At 34.5% G+C, this 24440-nt stretch overlaps 1 protein-coding gene across 9 annotated transcripts in view; it reads right to left on the bottom strand.

Moving 5' to 3' along the window:
• Positions 1-17350: 17350 nt before the first annotated feature.
• The window catches only part of lov (BTB/POZ domain-containing jim lovell protein), a 261400-nt gene continuing 254310 nt past the window's right edge, over positions 17351-24440 (bottom strand). For 6 of the 9 annotated variants that reach the window (XM_081760460.1, XM_081760468.1, XM_081760461.1 and 3 more), the window contains exon 12: positions 17352-23507. In XM_081760460.1, the coding sequence (XP_081616586.1) occupies positions 22981-23507 (527 nt within the window). In that variant the 3' untranslated portion in view covers positions 17352-22980. Of the gene's footprint in view, positions 23508-24440 lie in introns of all 9 variants that reach the window. The other 3 variants (XM_081760469.1, XM_081760467.1, XM_081760466.1) reach the window with 2 other exon arrangements.

Below are 24440 nucleotides of genomic sequence, written 5' to 3'. Positions count from 1 at the left end.
AGAAGTCGATTCCTAGACGGTCCATGGAACTCGGAATTTCACAGACAACCGTGTTTAAGATAGCTAAGAAGACGATCAAGGCCAAAGGTTACAAGAAGCCAAGTGGTTTGGAGAACTTAAAGGACAAAATCAGGGCGTCTGTGGCTAGCATTTCGGATCAAACATGGCGGAACGCTGTGAGTGGATTCCAGCGCCGCCTACGCGAATGTGTGGACGTAAATGGCGCCCAGTTGGAGGTGTGGCGGTGAATGAACTGAGCTGGTGCAGATTACAGGTAAAAATTTAATCCTTCCGCTACCGTTTGCACTTTATTTGATTTCAATATGAGCATTTTTATGTAAATTATAAGCGAATTAAATCCGTCCATACTTTATGAAAACCCTGTATATGACGTAACAAAAACGAGGAAATGCTGTCTCTATCAATCAGAAAATATGTTGGTCAAGTTGGTCAAACAGTCCATCGCGATCGACCACTGCTGAGCATCGGGTTGATCGCAAAACTTAACTTATACTTTTTTTTTAGTGAGTATCAATTGAAGTATAACGATTTCGAATAAGAAGCCGAAAACACACCATTCCATGAAGAATGGTAATCAATGCTTGTGTTGTTGTGACAAAGGATCCACATAGCAAGTTAGAATGCACATCTGTTGAACTGACTCGAGCTGTGGTAACTGCCACAGATTTTTACAGTTAGATTATTGAGCCAAAAAGTCTGGCCACCTCTGGCTTACGGCATAATGCTAATTAGTAAGTTAGAATCCTAAGCCACACAACGAGGTAAATGAAGTCGTGAAGGCAAGAAGAAATGATATTAAAAAAAATTCCAACCTCACAGTTTTTATTTTTTTTTAACCTGAAACATCGTCAAAAACTATACTACTATCAAATTTCTACCTTTTTTTCCATTTTTATATATATTTTTACAATACAATCATTTTTTCTTGTTATCTCTATTCTACTACTGGAATGTGGGACCGTGCATCAAGCACCTCCTACTCTGGCAAGTGGGGAACCGTTCATTTTTATCTGTACAGTTCTTTTCTATGTCAACCGTTCAATCAAAAACATTTATTACGAAGCAATTCCGTATGAAGTTGTAGGTCTTGTCTTATCTTTTCAAGATAATAGTTTCTTCCCTCAAAAATTATATTTTATATATATATAGCTATATATATTTATCCTTTTTTCTTTAAAGTTTAATACTACCCTGTAGTTAAAGATGATTTTCTTTTGTTTCTTTATTAACAAAACGAAACAGGAGATACAACTATCACACCTTTCTAAAAGGCTAAAAAATTAGAGGAAGGAGGGTGGGTGGAATTAAAGCTCCCAGCTTGCCACAGTTTTTTTTCTTCTTCTTTGCACAGAAGAACATAGGAGTACTATGTCCTGTATTGCATGGGAAAAGGAGTACTTTTTTAAATATATTTTTTTTCTCATTCTTTTCTCTCAAAACGCTAATATTTCACTCACATCAACACCGCCATTTTGAAAATGTGCTTTTTTTAATGTGTCTTTTTTTCTTGCAATATAATAACCACATTTTGACACTTCATTTATTATCAAGTATGACAAACAGCTTTTTTTCTCAACTAAATATCAACCACTTTTTTCGAGTACATATTTCTTTTTTATATTTTATATATATATATATTTAATATAATATAGAACAGATCATATTTATACTAACAGTATAAGTACAGAACATCGCAATACAATTAACCCCTTTTTAAAAGGGTCAGTTTTTTTACTATTTTCTTTTTTATGAGGTACATTGCTTTGAACTTGGATACATTGTTTTTTTTTATTTATACTACTTACAATATCTACATCACCCATCTTAAAAAAAAAAAATACACTCCAAGTTCATTATACAGCAGTCGAACGAACGGCAGGTGATGTCACTCAACAACAGACAAAACAATGACTTTTGAACCACAGCATATTTTTTTGTATTTATTAATCTATTTTGCAGCCAAGTCGATATTTTTTTCTTTTTTTGCAAACAAACAAGACACATTCACAACAACGAAAAACAACTGCACTCTCACATTCCTTATTTTGTTTTCGAGAAAAGAAAAAAAAGCATAACTTAGTGTTGATTCACTTTTAAAAACTAAAAAACCGTGCAAAATATTGACGAGGTTTTCTTGTTCGCTACCTCTTCCCACAACAGGACATAATTTTTACTTATTGGCGTGGTAACTACATTTTATTATTTTAAAAAGTGAGTATTTGACCAAAGCTTTCGAGATTCAGCTGTAGAAACTTAAAAAAAAAAAACGTAGTGACATAAAAAAAGTTCTCTTTCGAAACAACAAAATATTTAAAAGCAATGAAAACCTTTTACTAATTTATCTCACTCTAAATATATATAAAAATACTTTATTAAAAAAATGGAAACTGTTTGTCGTCTTGGAAAAAGTTACATTATAACTTCCTGCAAATATGCTTTTGTGTACAGAAAATTATGAGATCGTTTCTGGAATACTAAGACAATCTGAAGAGGAAACAAAAAAACATATTTATGTCATATAATAATATATATGTATAGTCTATATTTACTCTATAATTAACATTTTACCATCTATCATACAACCCCATGGTCACGCCAAGCATTTTTCTTGTTATACAATCTGCTCTTTGGAAAAACTGCAGCTGTCATACAAAGGAACTACATACCTTAGTGCACGAATTGCACGCGGAAGGAGAGAAGAGCGAGCAGAACGAATAGCTAACAAGGGAAGTTCGGGAGAAAGCACTCGCCTGTAGAGAAACTAAGCATGCTGTTTGAAGAGCCAATTCATGCTGATTACAAGCTAATAAAATTCCTGTACGGTTGAGAACTGTTCGAGAGATTCAACTTGAAAGTTTATTGAAAAAATGAGTATATGCATATTTAAACGCGTTAAGTACATTATTAGCAACGAATATTAACATACGAATTGAAATTATCGGAAGTAACAGAAAAAAAAAAGTTTTGCAATAACTAACAGATTTGTTAGTTAAAATTAGTCATTATATATACTGTTCACAATAATGATAGGTTAGAGATGAAAATTGATCACTGTTGTTCTGTTCTATGAAGAAATGACGCAGGCAAATGCTTCCTTGCACCATGAACGCTTTATATGTGTAATTGCGTTGTATTCGTCATGGGAACAGTTTGCATAATCAACGCGAAAAGCAAATTCGACAGGTGATTCAAAAGGTATATAATTTGTTACGTAACCTGCCTTGTAGAACGTAAACTGAAGCAATCCAATGCACTGCAGTGATCGGAACTGATTCATTAGCAAGGACACGAACTTTATTTGTTTCGTTGGTACATCATAGCGTCCGGATGAAAAAGTTCTATACTATGTACAAATCTGCTGCCACAATCTTTGATTGGTCGGAATCCAAACACATCATATGGTTGTACAAATCATGCATTTAACGTTGAATCTCTCGAACAGTTCTCAACTGTACAGGAATTTTATTAGCTTGTAATCAGCATAAATTTGTCTTTCAAATGGTATGCTTAGTTTCTCTGCAGATGAGTGCTTTCTCCCGAACTTCCCTTGTAAGTATCGTAATAATGCGTTCGTTAACTGACCAGCAGTACAACAGAGAGAGAGAGAAGAAAAACGAAAATACATATTCAACATTAAGAACTCAGAGCGCCTACATTCAAATTTTTTACTATATAGTTGAAGTAGTACTGTGATAAATTATTTCAGTACACACGAGTAATATATTCATCCAAAAAAGTATCTGTACATATATCCATACACACACACACACACACACACACATATACATATATATATATACTTATCAGAGACATCACACATGTGAATGTTACTTAGTAAACGGAGTCATCGGCACAGACTGTAACCTAGCACCAGATATCTGAGGAAAATGTAAAAAATACCCCCTGTGGCGTATATAGTATATATATTACATATATATATTTATGATATGATTTGTGTATAAAAAGTCCTTCAATGAAACAAAAAATATATATTTCTATCTATTCTATGTATAATATATATATATATATATTTAATATGTAAGCTATGTGTATATATATATTATCTATTTACTCTTGTCAATGCTGCTGTGGGACATATTGTAATTGAAGTGACAAATGCATACACACACATTTTTTAAAAACCCAGTGCCTGGGACTAGGTGAAAAACCCTAACCCACAAACAACCTTCTTTTAATTAAGTTCTTCCATTAAAAAAAAAAAAAAAAAAAAAAAAAAAAAACGCAGCCAGTCAGGAGATTTGAGAGCAATGTTATTTTCGCTAACAGTCGAGTTCAGTTTCTGTTGTAGGAACTAGTTGTAGAGGTAGAAGATGGCATTTTGCAGTTTATTTCTAGGATCACGTATATACTTTGTACAGTTGAACCTGACTGAAAAGTATTTCGAGAGATTACAAAAAAAGAAAGAAAAACAAATCTGGACAGTTACACGTCACGCAAAATGGGCATTTTAAAAGTCAAGTATTATTATGAAAGCTGTATCACAAAAGAATTTGTATCAGAAAAAAAAAAAAAAAAAAAAAGTTTGGTCAGCAGTAAAGCCTTGTCAATTTCTTGTACATTAGACTCCCAAGTATCCGGTTCGAGACTATCCGGCCTAGGTTTTTTTTTTTTTTTTTTTTTTTTTTTTTTTTTTTTTTTTTTTTTAATCGACATTAAATGAGGAAAGCAAGGTGTTGTATTGGCAACATTGCCAAGGCATTGAAAGCGGGCGTCTGCTACGATCCTCCTACGTGTCGTGTACAAAATACAAGTTGTGACAGGAAAAGAGCAGCGTTCTCCTTGTTCACTGTTTCGTCAGTGTATAACGGACCTCAATACAGTACGCTTCCCGTTGTTCCTGATTATTACTGTACAGTACGGCCAGCCTACCCGGCTTTTTTGTTATCCGGCCTACCCTTCCGCCACATTAGACCGGATACTCGGGAGTCTACTGTATTAATCTGTTTTTCTGGAACAGTGTTCGCACTTATTTGGGACCACAAATTCCCTGATCTTTCCAGGTTTTAGATTACGATTTATAAATTTCTTGGTCTAATGTAGAGAAGCAACTAAATTTTAACGACCAAGGGTTTCTCATCTACTATGCATGTACATGTATAGAGTGGACGTGTAGATAAGTAAGTTCTATAAAATAACTTATCTTATTTTAAGGCCGGGTACGGCAAAATGTGAGAAAAGAGTTCTGATTAGTAAAAAGCTGTAAATTCCCTCACTTATCCAGAGTTTTTAAGCTTTTCATGAAATTCCTATCTTTTTACGAGTAAGCTGAATTCCTGACTTTTCCAGGTCGGTGGGAACCCTGTGTAACCACTTGTGATGTGATAATTTCATTTAAGAGGCGCAGATTACAGTGTAAATCCTAAAATATTGTAAAAAAAATAAAAGCGGTTATTCCGTCTAAGTACCACCTCACTGCTGGAAAAAAAAAATCCCGAAACGGGAATAGGAACTGAAATATTTCCAGTTTCGAAAATAAATATATATATGAAAAGCATAATCGCAACACTAAATAAGAACAGTATGAGTTTTTCTCTACAATGCTTTATCAGATACGGAGGGGACGTAAAAAGAAAAGACTGCGTTCTGACATAGTGCCCACATAGTTACTTCTCATTTTCTCTCCCCTTCTATCTGATAAAGCATTTTAGCGAAAGAGCTCATAGAGTACCTTTTAGTTTCGTGATTGTTAAAGGCGGCTGCTGTGGCAAAATGCCATATTATTTCCACTTTTACAAAAAAAAAAAAAAAAAAAAAAAAAAAAAAAAACTTTATTTGCCATTTTATGGTTAGTTCTTAAATTGTGTTCACCTTTCTTCAGGAAATAAAAGTTGCGTGCCCCCTATTATCATGGAATGCTGCTCCCCTGTTACATATGAAATTCAACGCTCCTCACCGGAGGGACGAATCATTTTTGACAAACCAAATACATGGAAAACACGATTGAGAATGCTATGAATTTCAAGGTTGTGACGTACTTCAAATATGCTACTGTCACATCAGATGTTGAACCATTATTTTCATGACTCAAATGCATCTTAACGGACAGACGATGTAATTTGTGTGTAGACGACCTAATGAAAATGCTTACGGTATCACAAGTGAATTATGTGCTGTACGGCCAGGTGTCTGGTACCACCGTAAGTGTCACAGACATCAGGTAAGAATTAGGGATCTGATCAACAGCAGGGAGAATAAGGAAAAGTGAACTGAGAGTCTAATAAGTCACGAGTATAAAGTTACGAGTCAGATAGGAGTCGACCGTCGATTGGAGAACTGTTATGTGGATAGGACCAAGGAAGAAAGCGAAACCCGGGGCTGTATACCGTCAACCAACATGGGCTAGTAGTACAGAACACAGAAGAAGACGTAGGCCACCTGATAGACGGGGATATGAACAATAGTTGAAGAGGAGAAGGATATTGAGAGTGGAAACGGTTATAGTTCTGTACACATTCCTTCATAGAAGAAGTCTAGATGTTTGATTATTATTATTATTATTATTATGGGATTATGTTTTGTAAATTGGTTTTGGTTGCTAATCTTCAATTATTCAGGTAGAAGTTAAATACATGTTATACAAGAGGAAACTGCTCATTAATTTTGATAATTAAGACAGAATACTGTACGAAAAGAAGAGTGTAGAATACCAGTGTTAAACAAGGGTTTATTTCATATGAACTGAGTTATTTCCTTTCTAACGTGCTGTTTGGTTACGGAGTTCCTATGATTCTATGATATTAATATTCCTATGATTTATAATTTACTTTCTCTTTCATCGTCTTGACGTGTTCTGGTTATTAATATTTCAGTCATTTTTACTAATTATAATTAGTCTTGATTACAATGAAGATTAACGCATTTAATATCAGCTTTACGTAAAGTAGTGATAAAAATATAATGAGTATACAGGGTGGACATAAAGTCTCTCCCTGATAACAAACATTAATAACAAGAAAACAAAGATCGATAGAAGCGTGCGGTCTGAAAACATCGCTTCTATGATACTTCCAAAATTTTGCCACGGCCTGTGATGCCATCTACTGCAGCTGACCGCAGCACGACAGTCATTTGTTTAAAAATGGCGTCAGCACAACAGAAAGCGAAATGTGTTGTGGCATCATGAAACAAAATCTTCCGTCACAGTTCAACAAACATTCAGGAGAAAGTATGGACAGCAGCTACCTCATGTTAAGAGCATAAAGAAATCGCACAGCAACTTTACTGCAACATAAAGTGTTTTAGACCGTGACAGAAGCGGTAGACAGAGTGTTAGTGAGGAACATATGGAAGCTGTTCGTGTTGCTTTGAATCGAAGCCCACGGAAATCCTTGCGTTGTGCATCACATGAACTGGACATCCCGAAGTCAACTGTGCTACAGATTTTACACAAACGCTTGAAGTTATACGCATATAAGGTGCAAATTGTTTATGCGTTAACACTGTCTCCGACGCGCAAGTTTCGCATGTGACATTGCATGGACGTTTTGAGGACAACTAATGGAGCAGATGTGAAAATACTCTAAATCAGGTCTTTTATTTAAAAAAAAAAATAAATAAATAAATAAATAAATAAATAAAAATAAAAAATCTGTTATTTGCCCCAAACCGCAGGTTTCTATTATTCTTAGTTTTCTTGTTAGTAACGTTTGTTATCAGGGAGAGACTTTATGTCCACTGGTTTTGCAGCCATTTTTCATTTTTTTATATTTTTTTTGCCAGAACTGTCGGTCTTTAATGATTAGGTTTTCACTATTTTCTGGTAAATGATGTCTTATATAAGGAACAGCAATCACTGATATATGAAAACAATACAAGATTGGCCGAATGCCAGAGAGCCATATTTAAAATTAAATACAAAAATCTTTACGTGTTGAAGTTAAATAGGAAAAAGAAGTACTATAAACAAATAATAATAATAAATTAACACAAAATGAACCAAAAGACATTAATTTGAAAACAATACTGACACTTAATCACATTACAAAGTCCCGCACCGACACTAAAAAACACTGAACACAACGTTAAGTATTTATCAGTCCAGGGCACTTGTGCCTACTTATCAAACTCTCCCTGGCAATAACCAGGAATCTACAACAATATTTTCACCTCGACAAGGAATTCAAACACTCACTCATTCTTTCACACATTCAATACAGTATACATACGCTCATTCGGAATGTAGTTGTTTTTAATTGATTATTCCTGGCTAGACCATGGGGTATCAAAAATCTGCTTGTAAGTAGATTATGCAATACAAATTATTTTTATTGTTGTAAATGGGAACTAATACCCTGATTCCGACAACCATGGACCAGAGTGTGCCCAGGTTGGCAATAATACTGTCACGCAAACATATATATATATATATAATATAAAAAGAAAGAAAATATAGTTAACATACACAAACCTGGAATTGCTGGCACTTAAAAAAATAAACAATAAAGTATTGTACTGCACCTTCTCCGATTTCATTGTGACTCAAGAGAAAAAAATTCTTGTATACAATTTTTGCGAGGAACTAAATAATACAACATTTAAACTAAACATATAATAATAATAATGATCACAATACAAAAGTCATAACAGGATGCTCAAAGTTTGTAATAATTATAATAATAATAGAATTATCAATATACAACACTAAATGCTATGAAATAATAATAAAAAAAACTAATAAACACAGGAATGTATTTCTTCTGTAATCACTAGTTTTCGCTTTTACCACTCATACATTCAACCATACGCTTACTCATACATACGTACACACACATAATACGTATCTTTTCACAATCATCCAAACAAAAAGACCATTCAAGCAAAGCAAAACAACAGAAGCAATTTGCCCAATAGGTAAAATGACATATACATCCTTCAACTTTTGGCAGCCTAAACACAAATGAATCAAAATATACAAAATAATACAGGAACTACACCTTGTCAAGTGATACCACAGGATCAAACCAAAAATCAAAGCTACCGTTTATACTGGTCACGCAAGCTTTGAACTCAAAATATACACTCATGGATTCCCCAACCTGTGGTTGGTTCTGCGGTCGAACAGGAATTCACAAAATTAAGGAACAAAACACAAAATGTATACTATATATATACATACAACATTCTCTTTCTCACTTGGGGTATTAACTTTCAATTGCGTAATGACATGTACACAGTACCCATGTTTTATATATATACTTTCTACCACACACACACGAAAATATTTCACACACATTCGCAACAACCAAGGATGCATTTTGTTCTTTACATACATAGATATTTATATATTTACACAATCTATATTGCAACTGCAACTTTTCATCTGGTACACACAACTTGAATACCGCCCTTTTTACACAATCACAGCCAACGGATAACTTCTGTATTCATGTCACAAAGCTCTTTTAAGCAACAGAAACTGTTCTTAAATAATAGAAATTATATATTAACTGATTCAATATATAGAACTTCGGACAGACATTGCTCTTCACTTGAAAATGGTAACTACTAACGCAAGGTATTGGAAACTTTGTCATACAATAAAAGTAGCTAGATTTCATTATCAGACAAACGAAGACTATGTAACATAATCAATACACCAATGGTTTTCACTAAGTATTGGAAGTGGTCAGGAGTCATGGGAAAAATTCAATACAGCGCAACAAAATACTACAATAAGACTCCCAAAATCAATACTTAAAAACCTTCTATCCTCTTGTTTAAAAACTTAAAATGCACAGTGTTAAAGAATTAAAACGTAAGTGGATACATGATTAGAATAATTTGAAGATATTACTCATTCAAAATGCCTCTTTTAAAATTCTCGGTACGATACTTTTCTTGATTTGTCAACCTGATCTTAAATGATTTCGATCGCTAACAGTTAGCAATTCAAAAAGATATTTGTTGTAATTGACTACTGTTTTTGAGTGCGAACAAAAATTTAGAACTAAGGGTCTGTATAACATTATCAGCGTGTGAATAACCCAAAACAAAATCGGGAAAAATGCAATGTAGTGTGAAATCCCACATTTTACATATTGCAGTCCTCTTGTCTAAAAGTTTTGTTTGTTTTCCAAGCAAGACAAAATCAACGAGAAATAATACGAACAGACAGGCCACTGTAAATTTCGATTATCATTTCCTTCATTTACCGCAATAGATTCATATTTACAATCCCGGATTACAACATCACGAAATGATAAATTGATCCATAATAAAAATTAATATAAACTCCAGCCAGAGTTTAGAAATAACTGAGGTTTTTAAAAGCAACACACCCTCTTCTTAATCTGAACTTGCCTTGAGGACTTAAGACGTGGTTCTATAAATATACCACATTGACTTGATCCCTAGTCTTCCGTTGCAAGCGCTGCTATCGTCTGAAGGAATTCCACTCGCTTTCTCTCGCTTAGCAACAGCTGAACCCTTATTGGCTCAACGCGAGGGTGTGAGCTTTAGTTCGCATTTTTTGCCACGTCTCAAGACATTTTGGCAGCACAATAGATCGCATGTGCCTGGGGTGTGTTTTCGTATGTAGCTGTTACGGAAAGGATACAGTGGCATTATTTAAATGGTTCACGTACTGGCGAGGTGCCTATGAATTGCCAAGTTCAATCAACTACGGTTTAAATAAGTGATCCCTGTTCGGATATACAGGGTGTTACAAAAATGTGACAATATTTTGAAAACAGATTCATCACAAAAATAAGGAGGGAGGGAAAGTTCATATGGACCTGCGCTCAAAAGTAGATAGTTTCGGAGTTATAGAGTGCCGAAAACGTGAAACAAATGAACTTTAAAAGTTCACAGCTACACTACTATGGGACTCACGGTAGTCGGGTCAAGACATCACTGAGGAACTGGTATGTGAACTATCCAAATATCCATGTTTAAGAATGCTCCAGTACTTGCACACCAATTTTTTGAGAGGTAGGTGGAGAGTGATCAAGTACTCCCAAACAGCCTCTCTAAAAATGATTGTACAAGTACTGGAGGTTCTCAAAGATGGATATTTGGATAGTTCACATACGCTTTTTTTTTTTTTTTTTTTTTTTATTTTGATGTGAGGAATCTATTTCCAAAATATTGACATTTTTTGTAACACCCTGTACACGAAGGCAATAACAGGACAACAAAAATTCGATCGTGTAGACAACATCTCATTGAAGAAAGCTGAATCTTCGTGTTATCTTCTAAATTACTATATCAACTAATCAGGGTGTCTACTAAAATTCCAAAGTGAAATTTCGTGACCTTTTCTTTACCAAATCATAAAATTTCGTAACATTTTCAAGAGCGACTTTGCGTGCGAATCAGGCCGAATTTTCATCCATGCGATAGAAACGTACTTTGCTTGCGATTTGGTAGCATCTAAAGCCGACCATAGACATTTTTGGTGGTGAATTTTGACGTTTTATAGAACAAAATTTTCCAATCTGTACTTACATTTGTACAGTTTAAACAATCGTGACCCAAAAGCTAAATTTCGTGACTTTCATGACTTTTCCGTGACATTCGTGACTTTCGTAACCGATAGACACCCTGTTAATGCTCTTAATTAGAAGAAATTGTACTCAACTACTCGGTTCATTCACACTTCACTGCCATTTTAATACTAAATAGGAATAAAATGTTACAAAAGAATAAACAGAAAGTTGCAGTGAAAGTGAAAGACACAAACAGACGTGAATCTGAAATTAATTATAATTACTACTGAACAGATTTACACTTATTGTCAATGCCTACAATCATCTTGAAGCTAGTAACGCTGGCTGTATAGATATTTCTATACAATTTCCGTTCTGAGATCCGTGAGACTTCACCCAAAACCAGTTACGGGAATACATTTTCAAACTGAGATCAGTTTATAATGGAATGCTAAAAACACAACCTTTGCTATTACTTTAAAAACAGGTACAACAAATGCACAGTTAAATTCACAGCAGAGGACGTTCAAAATATCGTGGAGTAGAACAGGGTACTCAAATTCCAAAATGAAATTTGTTGACTTTTTCGTGATCTTCTCTTTCCCAAACCATAAAGTTTAGAAACATTCTGAAGAGCGAATTTGGGTGCGAATTGAGCCAAATTTTCATGCATGCGATAGAAACGTGCTTTGCTTGCGATTTGGTAAGGTCTAAAGCCGAAACTTGACATTTTTGGTGGTGAATTTTGACGTTTATAGAACAAAATTTTCCAGTCTATACCATATTTCTCCTGATACAAAAAAAAAAAAAAAAAAAAAATCGTGACCTAAAAGCTAAATTTCGTGACTTTTTGTTGACTTTCATGACCGTTTTCTAATTTCGTGACTTTTTCATGACTTTCATGACCGATAGACACCCTGTAGAAGTTGTCATGATTCAGATAATCACAGAACTTAAGCGTGTATTTTGGTCCAAATTCTTCAGAAATGGAAATTGTTTTAATAAATATCTGAAATTTTGAATGTGCTTTCTTTACATATTAAAAGAGACTATGTTTAATCAAGACAGACACACAGTCACGGAATCCCAGAGACCTATCCGGAAAATGACCTCAAACTTTAGATGCTTATGAAGAATTAAAGAAGTGCCTTCATGAAACTAAATAAAATACGAATCCTCAATCTACTTTCACTAAAGGCGGTTGTTTTATCTGTTAAAACAACCTAATCCAAACGAATACTGAGTTAGAAAGAACAATTATGCAAGAGAATCATCTTACAACTAAATCTAGAAAAGGAAACTAACCGCCTTGATATATTGGTTGTTAAATAATTTCCATTATACATGTCACGACGTAGTAAAGCTGAATGCTTTTCACTTTTTAAAAAATCACAAGTTTCTTTCAACTGTGTTCGAATATGGAGGCACAGTAACTTATTCTAGTGACGAGTAAATGTTAGTACATTCCACGCTCAGAATGTTTTGAATTCCTAGACTATTATCAACATTAACTATCATCGCATAGCTATATTTACGTAAAACACGAAGAGACAGTTATTCTTCTCTGTTAATACTGGTTGGATTCTCACTCACAAACACATTATACTTTCCAAGTTATTTTCTGACAAGTACGTATATTATGTTAATCAGGTCAAGGGCAACTTAGCCATACACTGAAATCGGAAATAGATGCAAATTAAAGTGTTCTCTTATTGTTGTATAGACAAACGATATTATACGTAATATTTTGAACGATTATGAATTTTAAGGAAGATATACAGGGCTAGCGTAAATGACTCATTCATTTTGAAAAGGCTATATTTTCAGAAGTGTTACACGTACACACCCGAAAGATTTATGAAAAGAACCACAGACTTACCAAGTTTTTATAACTCTCTACTAATGTTCAATATGTGCCCCTTTGGTGACACGACACACGTCCAAACTATACTCGAGCTCATGCTATACATTTTGTAGCATAGTCCTGTCAATTGTCTGCACTGCAGCACTGATGCGTTCTTTGAGCTCGACTAAGGATTGCAGTAGTGGGAGTACGTAAACAAGGCCAACATGCCAGCCACACGGGGAATCCTCTCATTGGCACATCCCAGTTCGTGACTGATGAGCTTCCGCATCGCTAGATTGGACGTATTGGTGAGAATGACCTAGCTTTGTTCCACTGGCCTTCCACATCTCCTGATTTAACCTCCTGCGACTTCTTCCTGTGCGGGGGTACGTTAAGGATCTTGTACACGTACTCCCTCTACCTCAATCCTTAGTCGAGCTCAAAGAACGCATCAGTGCTGCAGTGCAGACAATTGACAGAACTATGCTACAAATTTATGGAATGAGCTCGAGTATAGTTTGGACGTGTGTCGTGTCACCAAAGGGGCACATATTGAACATTTCTAGAGGGTGAGTTGTGCTTCTTTTGATACATCTTTCATATGTGTACGTGTAACACTTTTGAAAATATAGCCTTTTCAAAACGAATGCATTTATGCTAGCCTTGTACACTAAAATGAGGTTTTATTACGTAAAAATTTAATATCATCCCGAAATATAGTTTCGACAGAAAAAGAAGTTACTTTTGAAATTTTTCTTGTCGTTTCATAGGATAATTTTGTCACTCCTTAAAAATGAATAGTACACGTGTTCCTAACACGATATGTTATTTAAATGTTGAATTTTACTTGCTCTACTTAAGTAATGACTTATCCCCTGATATACTAGGGGACTTTTACAATGTCCTATGTAAACATCAGACCATAATTAATAACAACGTGCTCATAGCTTTTAACTTGGAACATAAACTGAGCGAGAAAATACAAAATATGTGTAACAATCACGTTATATGATCCATAATACTGCGACTTCCAGTCCAACTTATACAAAACAAATATGACAAACGAAAATAAATAGGAAATATAAACTCATAAACAGTAATAAAAATAATAATAATATTTATAATAATTGTAATAGTAATCAACCCGGCATCTGAAGCCTTTCTTGAAGTATCAAATCACCAATGAATGCCAATTAAACTTTGTATCCCGTGGTCAGCATTCGTTCCGTTTGGAAAGACAGGTACTTAGGCACTGTAAATGTGGAATATGATGTGTAATAAATGTCAGCGGAAGATGGAGATGAATGAAATCATTTTACTGCATAGATTGAGAGAGGCAAAGCTACTAGAGCTTTTGATTTGATTCACGAACTGTTGTTGTCAGGAGGTTAATGTTATACATATATATATAAATATGATGTATGAAGGCACATCGTCGGTTACATACATCGCACGCTCTCTTTTGTCTCTCTTTAATATTTTTGAAAAATACCATCCATAATGCTCGGTGATGATGTTCAGGTACGTACTCAATTTATTTGTTTCTTTGTATGCATTGTAATGCAATAAATGTCTGTCTTGTGCTAAAGTGACTCTTCATACATATCACATAAGTGAACTTTTAAAAAAATAGGAACTATACGGAAAAAATATGAAAGAATAAAAATCTCTACCTATGTATTAACATACCTACTAGATAAACTAACATATGTTTCTTCAAGAAAAAAAAATCTTAAGCTAAATATCTAACTTAAAACATAATTTTAAAGGTAAATAATTCGTAACGACTCTAAAACTAAATTTATGTATACATAACATATAAATATATTTTTCTCTCCCTAAATGATATAAAACTGACTTCACACTATAATACTCTGCTTCAATAAATATTGCACAAAAATAATAGGAATAGTGCACTTTAACAACAGATACTGTACCTTTATACGGTCATACAACAGCAAATACTTCAGATGCGCTAGAAATGTTCAGTACCTTCAACAACGAAACCACCATTTTTTGCTTGGAAAAATAATTAAAACTCCTGTTTAATTGCTGAACATCATGTATTTTGATGTTGATTATGTCATGGAGTGGCTCTCTCAAGAAGCTTCTTTTAAAAATTATTACGTTTAAAAAACATCACTTTTCGTACGTACAATATCACATTTTCCATCTGACTCTAGAAATAAAATATTGATGGTTCTGTTTTTCTTACAAAAAAAGAACGCGCAATAGTGGAAAAACTTTATTCTATTGGCGACACGGACCTCGTACATACAATAAGCAATGTTCTATGTGGATCAGTATTCTTCAAAATGATATGTCAAATGATAGGGATGATAACAATAAAAATATATTCTATTCATTAAAATATGCACTTGCATATATTGATACAGTATATTATATATATATGTATGTATATATAATTTGTGACTGAACTATTATGCAATGTAAAATGAGTCTCTCCACTTCCGATAGCTACCAGTATACCACCAATATTAATTCAGAGGTAGAATCATATAAGGCATTTTAACAGACTAAGACGAACGGATGCTGCCCTTATAATCTTATGCAAAATTTTACTTTTGTTCACGAATCAAGACTTTAGTTTTAATTAGAAGGCTCTGAATCGATGCCAGGTTCATTTTAATATATTTTTTAATACGATATACTGTGAAACACGCTTTCAAGTATGTTCTAAATACCCTACCACTTTTGTTACCAACCTGATTTTGGATACAGTGTGCACGCGCATTTTGTGTGTACCAGATTACAAAGCTCTTAAGCTATGAAGTACATACTCCGCAGCGAGGAAACGAAAAATGTAAATACTGTTTTCAAAGGAATAAAACATTCTTAGAAATAAAAATATTAAACCTTCTCATTGTCAATAGGTAACCTAAATTTACATATTTTTAACCTTTCAAAAAATATGGAAAAAACAAATAGAAAAATAAAGAAAAGCTTATTTTCTTTTGTTTAAATACACTCTTTTTTTTATATATATATCCTGTCACACACACACACACTTGAATCATTCCTTTGAACCACACTTACACATTCTGTTAAAAAATTGCACGTCCATACTGGAAGCCTGAAATACAGAAAACCTTCTATATGTGATCTAGCAGTGGGAGTGGATCACTTAAGCTGTGGGCACAGAATATGATAAGCGGTCCCTTTGATGCTATTGTTGTTTGAAATTTCATTCTGCAGTTTACAAAACACAACTCAACAAACTGCAATTTAATTATTACAAATATCTTTTCTTTTAGAAAACAAGAACGGCATTGTCAGTAGTATTCTATTGTGCTTTTGTTTCTATGCAATCGCAAGCAACTATTAATTCTCAAAACATTATTGCAAAGCTTTTCTTAAATAATAAATAAAAAAAACTTAAATTTAAGAAAAAAAACATATCAAATCAATTTCAAATTCTAAACCCTAATTTTCCATTCTTAGTGCTTATGCAGCAGAAGGGGCCAACGAAGTCATTTTTACGGCGGTGTAAGGATTGCCAGAACATTTTTGTCTCCACGTATCAACTTCAAAAAACAAAATCATTAATTACGTTTATGCTCTTACTATCAGCGCAGCACAATGTATAGCATATGGTTACCGTTATGAGGCAGGAAGTTTCTGCAACAAAATCAGGAATGTTAGTATCATGTTCTACGACTTCTGCTGCAGGTCATTTGAAGAGCTGCGTAACCGTTTGGAAAATAACGCACTAAATCTTATCTGTATACTCAAATTGTTTCAGCAACAGCGTTTAGGATGACTCTCGCGCTGAATTCCAAGAATACCCAATCTAAAAGCAAAAATTCTGCTGTTACGGAGGCTAAATGAAGAGCTTCAAAGGCTGACTGGGATGTTTGGACTCTCAAAAACGTGAAGATCCACAAACGCAGCTGGAGCATCAAACCGATCTAACTCTCATTCTGACCAGTGGAACGCAATGCCGCATGGTCAATCTTAAAGCTGAAGTTTACCATTTGAAACCATTCAAATAATTTTTATATGTTGCCACGACTTAATGCATCATTCTCCAAGCGGTTCAAACGACTCGGAACGGAAATGGTAGAACGTTGCAAAATCGCACTGCCTCACGCAGGCCTGCATTTGGCCACTTATTTCCGAGTTACTTGTAAGGAGAAAATTGCTACGAATTATGCTCAAGGATTGGCCAGCACACGTCAAAACTTTCAAGTATTTGCTACGAACAACTGAATACTTCCAAGTTCTGACTTCTCGTATTAAAGGAGGATTTCCTTGTAGCCTAACAGTATGTACGCTTACCTTCTGTGCGTGTGTACGCCTTAGATATATAGTTCTTTGGAATTTCAGCATTGCAGAACAATGCAAAGTAAATATTATAATCACAATATCACAGAAAAGCTCCTTTGTTACACATGATCTACAAAGTATAACTTCACTGTCAGGTGCTTTTTGCGTGTAATTAAAGAAAACTGTTATTAGCAACATAACTACCAGTACCTGACGACTGATTGACTGTCATTTTTTAAGCAGTAAAGTCAGGATGCATGCAATGATTAATCAATAAACAACAGCTGATGGAAAATAGTACTTAGATAAAAAGTATTCCTTTGAAAATGTACACTCGCTTAGAAAAGAATAAATGATTAAGAAGTTTTGTTTACTTTCTTGTTATCTGCCACAAATATGACGTAAAGCTCTGTTTTGGGAATAATAATGACCGACAGAACGTAGCTGATATACGTGAATAACGTCATGTCAATAACCTGTAACTGACAAGCAAATAAAATTACATAATTGAAAACTATTCGAAAATTAAGATGCGGCGCTCTGGTAGAGCTACCAATTTTTTTTTTTCTTTCAGGAATTCGAACGAAATTCATCGAGATGAGCGAATATTAGTAGACCAAATTTTTCAATCCATTGTGCAATAAAGGGTGGCCGATCTTCATTCAAGAATCATTATATTAAAATGCCAGGTTTGTATGTTTGCGGTCAAGAAAAGTTTATATGATGTGGCCAACTCTTTTGAGAATGATATCTCGGAAACTACAAGCTCTAGAAAGACATTTTCACAGATCGATTGCAAATTTTGTGTAGATTGTTCAGTTTTAATTGAATATTTAAAAAATGGCCGTTATTTCTTTATTACGTTTTTTAGGGGTACACTGGAAGTATTGAAAGTTTAAAAAGTAAAGCATCATATCCTACGAGTTATACATTTAAACACCACACATTTGTGTACGGGGTTAGTATATCTCTCCGGCGTTTGTTTCATGGCCAAATGATAATGAAAAACGAAGGATAACCATTTCTTCAGTCTTAAGATGAATCTTTATTGTTTGGAGTGTTATGTCCAATGAACACCATATACCACTGACATTATAATTATTGTATGTGTAATGTATTTGCTTATTACATGCTGCATGCAAGAAGAAAGAAAACACTGATCATACATGAATTAAAAACTCCAGTCGGAAGTAGACTCAAATTTTGCAAACGGTGCGAGATATTGAAAAAAATAGAAAAAATCTTCCTTTTATGGTACCCCTTGCCGATTTTTATCAAAACGTCCTTCACTTGTGTCTGTAAAGGGACATATACAGATGTTTGAGGAATGACAAGGAGATTCATTCTCATATGTGAATGATGCGCTGTGTAGAGACCGCAGGTTCAGCTAGTAATGATCCACAATAGTACAAAGACAGATTACTGACCTTCTACATGAAATAAAGAAGTTTCCGTTGTCAATGAATTGATATGGAAATCCATTTAGGAAACAGAGAAATATAAAAACTGTTCATATCGAATATTAAAATAATTTGCTGCTAGTAATTTCCACAATCAGCGTTAGAATATTAGGCATCCTTCCAATTCTCCAGGAAAAAAAAGTTTAACGAATAGTCACTTTATATGTTATCAGGAGAAAATATATCCATTGCGTTCAAGCGATTCATCAAAGTATCCGTTCCGGATTGTTTTGTTTTAGTTTAACGCCTCCTTTAAACACCCAAGGGTATGTGACACGTAGACCTACACCTTAACGTGGAGTCAGAGCTATATGAGATCTCACTGGGAACCGAACAAAAGAGTAAAAAGCAATCATTTAGATACCCGCATTCTGACTTTATAGTTACTTTTTCATCAATGTTGCCAAATCAAAACCTGTAACTGCAAAACTACTTAAAATTACTATTTGTGAAACAAGGAATTGTTTTATTTTTGCACGGTATACAAATAGTATTACATAATTCTTTGTGTAGTTGTTGTTCTAAGGTATACTTTAAAGTGACCCAATTTTTATCGGCTAGTAATCATTTCCACACTTCACACACACAAAAAAAAATCTTCAGTTATATCTGATATATGACACGAGTGATAAGAAATGAATAAGAAGAAAGTGAGGGTAAAGCAGGACACGTTTAAAAATGATTCCGACGGCTATCCAGAGCACATCAAAATACGTATACAAAATCCAGTATGGAGTTTCATCAATAGATGTCGATACTCTCAAGTCGTATGACGTATGATCGTACGACAAAATAGCCGGTGCAAGGAATGGGAAGTTCATTTTAAAATAGAATTTCACCTTTGAACATCTCGGTAAGTGCAACGTGTGAGCGAATGAGTGAGTGTAAAACACAACCTCCTACACGGCTTTGTGACAAGTTTGAGATGCACAAGGAAACCCGAAGATCTTGTACAACTACAAATCCAGCTTCTTCGGCTGGTTTTAAGAAAAGGTAGCAATATCGTCACAGTAGTCTGCTACACAACGTGAACATGAGACAGGTTGAACTGCAGTTCAGCGACCTTTCAAGCATCGAGGACAGCTTAAAGAAGGATCCGAACCATTTGAGTAGCACTAAGAATCGAACTCGAGTCTCCCACACGAAAGCACGTACGCTAACTGAATAGCGATGAGGGTGCTCTATGTAAGACTGGAGTTAGCAGTCCAAGTGTATTCTGTATTAATCTTGTGATGTATAATTAAATTTAGCTCTACCACACAATTTAGAGTTTTCTTTAGTCTGTTGTTTCTAAGTAATGTTTTTAACTTAAAATTAATTAGGAGATTCTCACTTATTGCCTAAAATTTTAACCTCAACACACTATCATTTCTACGTATGACAACAGGAGAACGCTAGCAATCAAAGTTAACAGCAACAAGTTCAAAACTGAGCAGTCAAGGAAGAATTACACGTTTAAGCATGTATTCACTGCGTAGTACCACAAATTATCAAGCAAAAAAATTTACAGATCTAGGCAAATTATTAGAAAGTAAGTTTTAATCTTGAGAAGTACTTCAACCTAGCTTATCAATTTGTAGCAATGAATATGTACTTCGGACCATCTTCGTATTAAAGTTATATGTATCACAAAATCGTACTAGTCTGATATTTAGATATATATTATACGAATCTAAGGAAAGTGAGACACGTACAATATTTTCCATAGAAAAGTAAAAGGAAGATTCCGCGTAAGTACTCTGCAACTTAATGACCTGGCAACCCCCTTTTTTATTATTATTATTTGCTTCCGAACACAGACAGACTTATTTTTCGGCAACAAGTAACGATGCGTCTGACCCCTTCTACTGCAAAGAACCAAATTAACAAAGATTTGATTATTACTTTTAACCGTTTGGAGAACATACACTGGGTATATATAAGTTCTAATTGCATAGGGAGAACAGTACACTTCAAACGGCTCAACATGGCCGCTATACTTTTTATATATATATAAAAACCAATATTTCTCCTTAGAGACTTCAATTGATGATTTATTTATAAACGCTATTTTCTTTTCATTCTTATTTTTTTTTTTTTTTACATCAAACATACCCTCGTACCCAAAGCGAAAGCACAACCGTCTTCCTGAAATATCTACCTACACAATTTGTACAGTTAAGGCCTATATACAAATGGACGAACAGAGGGTTCTATTACTTTGCTTACAAAATTATTATTTCCGTCCTGAATTATTAGTATGGAATAATAAAAAAATTAAATCTATTAACCAATTATGTTACCTGATTTATCGAAACCAATTATTTTTTTTTTTAATTAAAGAAAATTATTTGACATGATGTATTGTTTGAAAAGATGATTCAGTCTTTCACTGTTCTACGTTCTCTCCGCTGACCCTCTGTTACAGTCCATTAAATTTACTATCACATGGAAGCATGGTTGACGAATACTGCAAATGGCCAGATCGTGGTGTACAACACACTACCATTTGCCCTCCATTTATTTTATTTTTATTTTTATTATTATTATTATTATTATTATTATATAAATGCAATTCTCATCTTTTAATAAATGAAAGAACGACCTGCCCAACATGTACAAACTTGTTTTGTTTACGAAAATGGCTCTGAGTGAAATGCATGTGTGATTATTATTATTATTATAATTATTATTATAAAAAAGGAGTATCACAAGGTAAAGTATTGAAAAAATATTGTAGTTCTATTTGTCCTATCCCTGAATGAATTAATACTATATAATTATTTTCTCTTAAAATTCTCTTTATATGAATGAGTGTTTGTGTGCAAAAGACAATACAAATATTTGAGAGTTCAAGGGTCATGTTATGTACATATGAAATCCCCAATCTCACCACAAGAGCTGCCATTTACAGTACAAGCTAGCCGAATTACTCAGTTCTTCCACAGGCACTAATGAAAAAGCAAACAAGCCATCTCTAGCACAGTCAGCAGATTTTTCTCCCTCTGGTTATTTATGGAGTAATTTCTTCTTAAATTAAACTAGGCTACGCTTTTGTTTTGTTTTTCACGTCAGGGACACCAAACAGAGTGACACTGTGCTATCTATTTGTGCAATGAACCCTAGTTCTACTTGCATTTTCGATACATAATATTTTTTGGTATGATTTTTTTCCCATCTACTTTTAATTGCTTTTATTTTAACACCGTCATCTTGGGGACTGTCACTGCAATATCTACAATTACATTGTACACGCTGTCATGTCACAGAACGCTGAAGTAATTACATTTACACTTAAATAGCTTGCCTTTGGATAATAACCAACAATTTTTTTATTATTATTATTACCAATACCGTTTCAATAATATCGACAATGCTTACTTTTGTTTTTGTTTTTTTCTGTTGTAACAATACTGTACATACTTCTTTGAAATCATTGATTGAAACTGTTTTGCGCTTGAAGAGCGAATTTGGCACAACAATAACGAAGTGCCATTTTAACTTTAACAAAAGATTTTCGTCTGTTTGTTTTTGAGGTGATTAATTGTACAGAGATAGGAAAAAACGAGGTTCGTTATGTCTGTTGTAATATTATAACATGTGTAGCTGTGTGTATGTATAATATATATATATACTCCTATTTATATAATTAAGCTGACTACAACTTGTTGTTAATTAGTGTCAAACTTAAAAAATAATATTTGGTATAAATCACTGCAGGAACTGTGTTTCAATTAATTATATGATTAAAATATAAATAGTTGAACATTGGCATTTGAAGTCAGTCTTCTAAATTAAACAATTATGCTTACAGGAAACAGAATGCACCTTCCATGGATCCTATCTCCTTCGAGAACTTAGGAAGCACAATAAGAAACATGTTTATTTGGCTCACACAATAACCTTTCTCTTTTTCCCTAGTTTAGCTATTTAGTTTTACCTAATTCTGACCATTTTGTTCCTTTTTACTTTCCTCTCGTGATTCCTCTCTCTTCTCCTTCCTCTCCTCTTTGAGTTCGAGGGGAAACTCCCGGTTCTTCTCCGACTGCGGCAACAGATGGATCATACTGACAGGGATGGGGAAGGCATAGTCAGAGTAGAAATTGGTGTATGGATTAAAACCTAGATCAGGTTCATTGCCCATCTCCTCCGCTTTCACTGTCCCCTGCACCACTCCCGCCCCACCACTTGTATTGCCAAGTCCTAAAAGTTCCGTGGGGAGAGGGCCCCCGGGCCCCCCACTCATAAGGCAGTCCTTCTTCAACTGCTCCAACTTAAGAGACTTCCCGTACTTCCCACGCACGTACATCAGGAGGCTATTGTAGGGAATGCCGAAGATTCTCGACGCCTGAGAAGTTGTCATCTTCTTATTCCACACGTTGTGCAGGGCCTCCGTCAACTCGGCGTTCGTCCACGAGCGAGGCGGACCACCCCTTGGCGCACTGTGCTGGCCTTTCGGTCGTCCCACTGGAAGCAAGAGAACACAAGGACAGTGAAAGAGCTCACACTAATTCATTCCCAGCCCCCTACACACAATGCAACTCAATTACTTTCTACAGAAGGAGAGGACAATGATCAGACAATACAGTATGGCAAGACTCATGAACACTGTATAAGCTTACCTCACTTTGTATGTAAACCAATAATGCTAATCGATACTATGGGGTAGTTCGTTAGATTTGGGTTTTAGAGCCCTTTCAGCATCGAAGCTATATGACACATGGACCTACAGCGTAACGTGGGATACGAACCAAATAAGCTCCCGTCGGAAATCTAACGTGAGTTTCCCGTATACGATACTATAGGATACATATTGAATAACTCAAATATGAACACCCTTACCTTACATCTCACTTTTTGGGAAGTGAGTTAATTTAATTTATCTGTCAGAATGGTTTCAAATACGGGAAGGAACTTTCACATATGACTCCAGTTTACCAATAAGAAGTCATTGATAAAAATGTCAGCGCACAACGAAGATCTATGACTGGAGCTCTACTACTTCGGGATATACGGTAACACTGCTCATATTTAGATTATTAAAATAATGTCCGTACAGCAACACAGACGTTATATGTCACACTCTATCGCCTTACTAATTCAAGCGGCGAAAATCTAGCTAGTTTTCATCAAAAGGGATTGTGAATTTAAGAAAGTCGGAACTCTTTAGTCTTAAGTTCAAATTCGAAGTCTCAATTTGTTTAAAGTTATTTTTATCACTGAACTTTTAAAAATTATTGAAGTGTCCAACAACAATAATACACCGTGTCCACAAAGTCTTGCTACCGTTACAATGACCCATAGTAAATACACAATGAGAAAGACATGTTTCTTGCAACGTGTTCTACTCATCTAAAGTTTCTTTTCTTCTCTTTGCAGATTGTGTTTTGAACAACAATG

The sequence above is a fragment of the Thermobia domestica genome, chromosome 5, assembly GCF_964235325.1.
Source record: "Thermobia domestica chromosome 5, izTheDome1.hap1.1, whole genome shotgun sequence".
In the NCBI taxonomy this organism is placed as follows: Eukaryota; Metazoa; Arthropoda; class Insecta; order Zygentoma; family Lepismatidae; genus Thermobia; species Thermobia domestica.
This window is presented reverse-complemented; position numbering and strand designations above follow the sequence as displayed.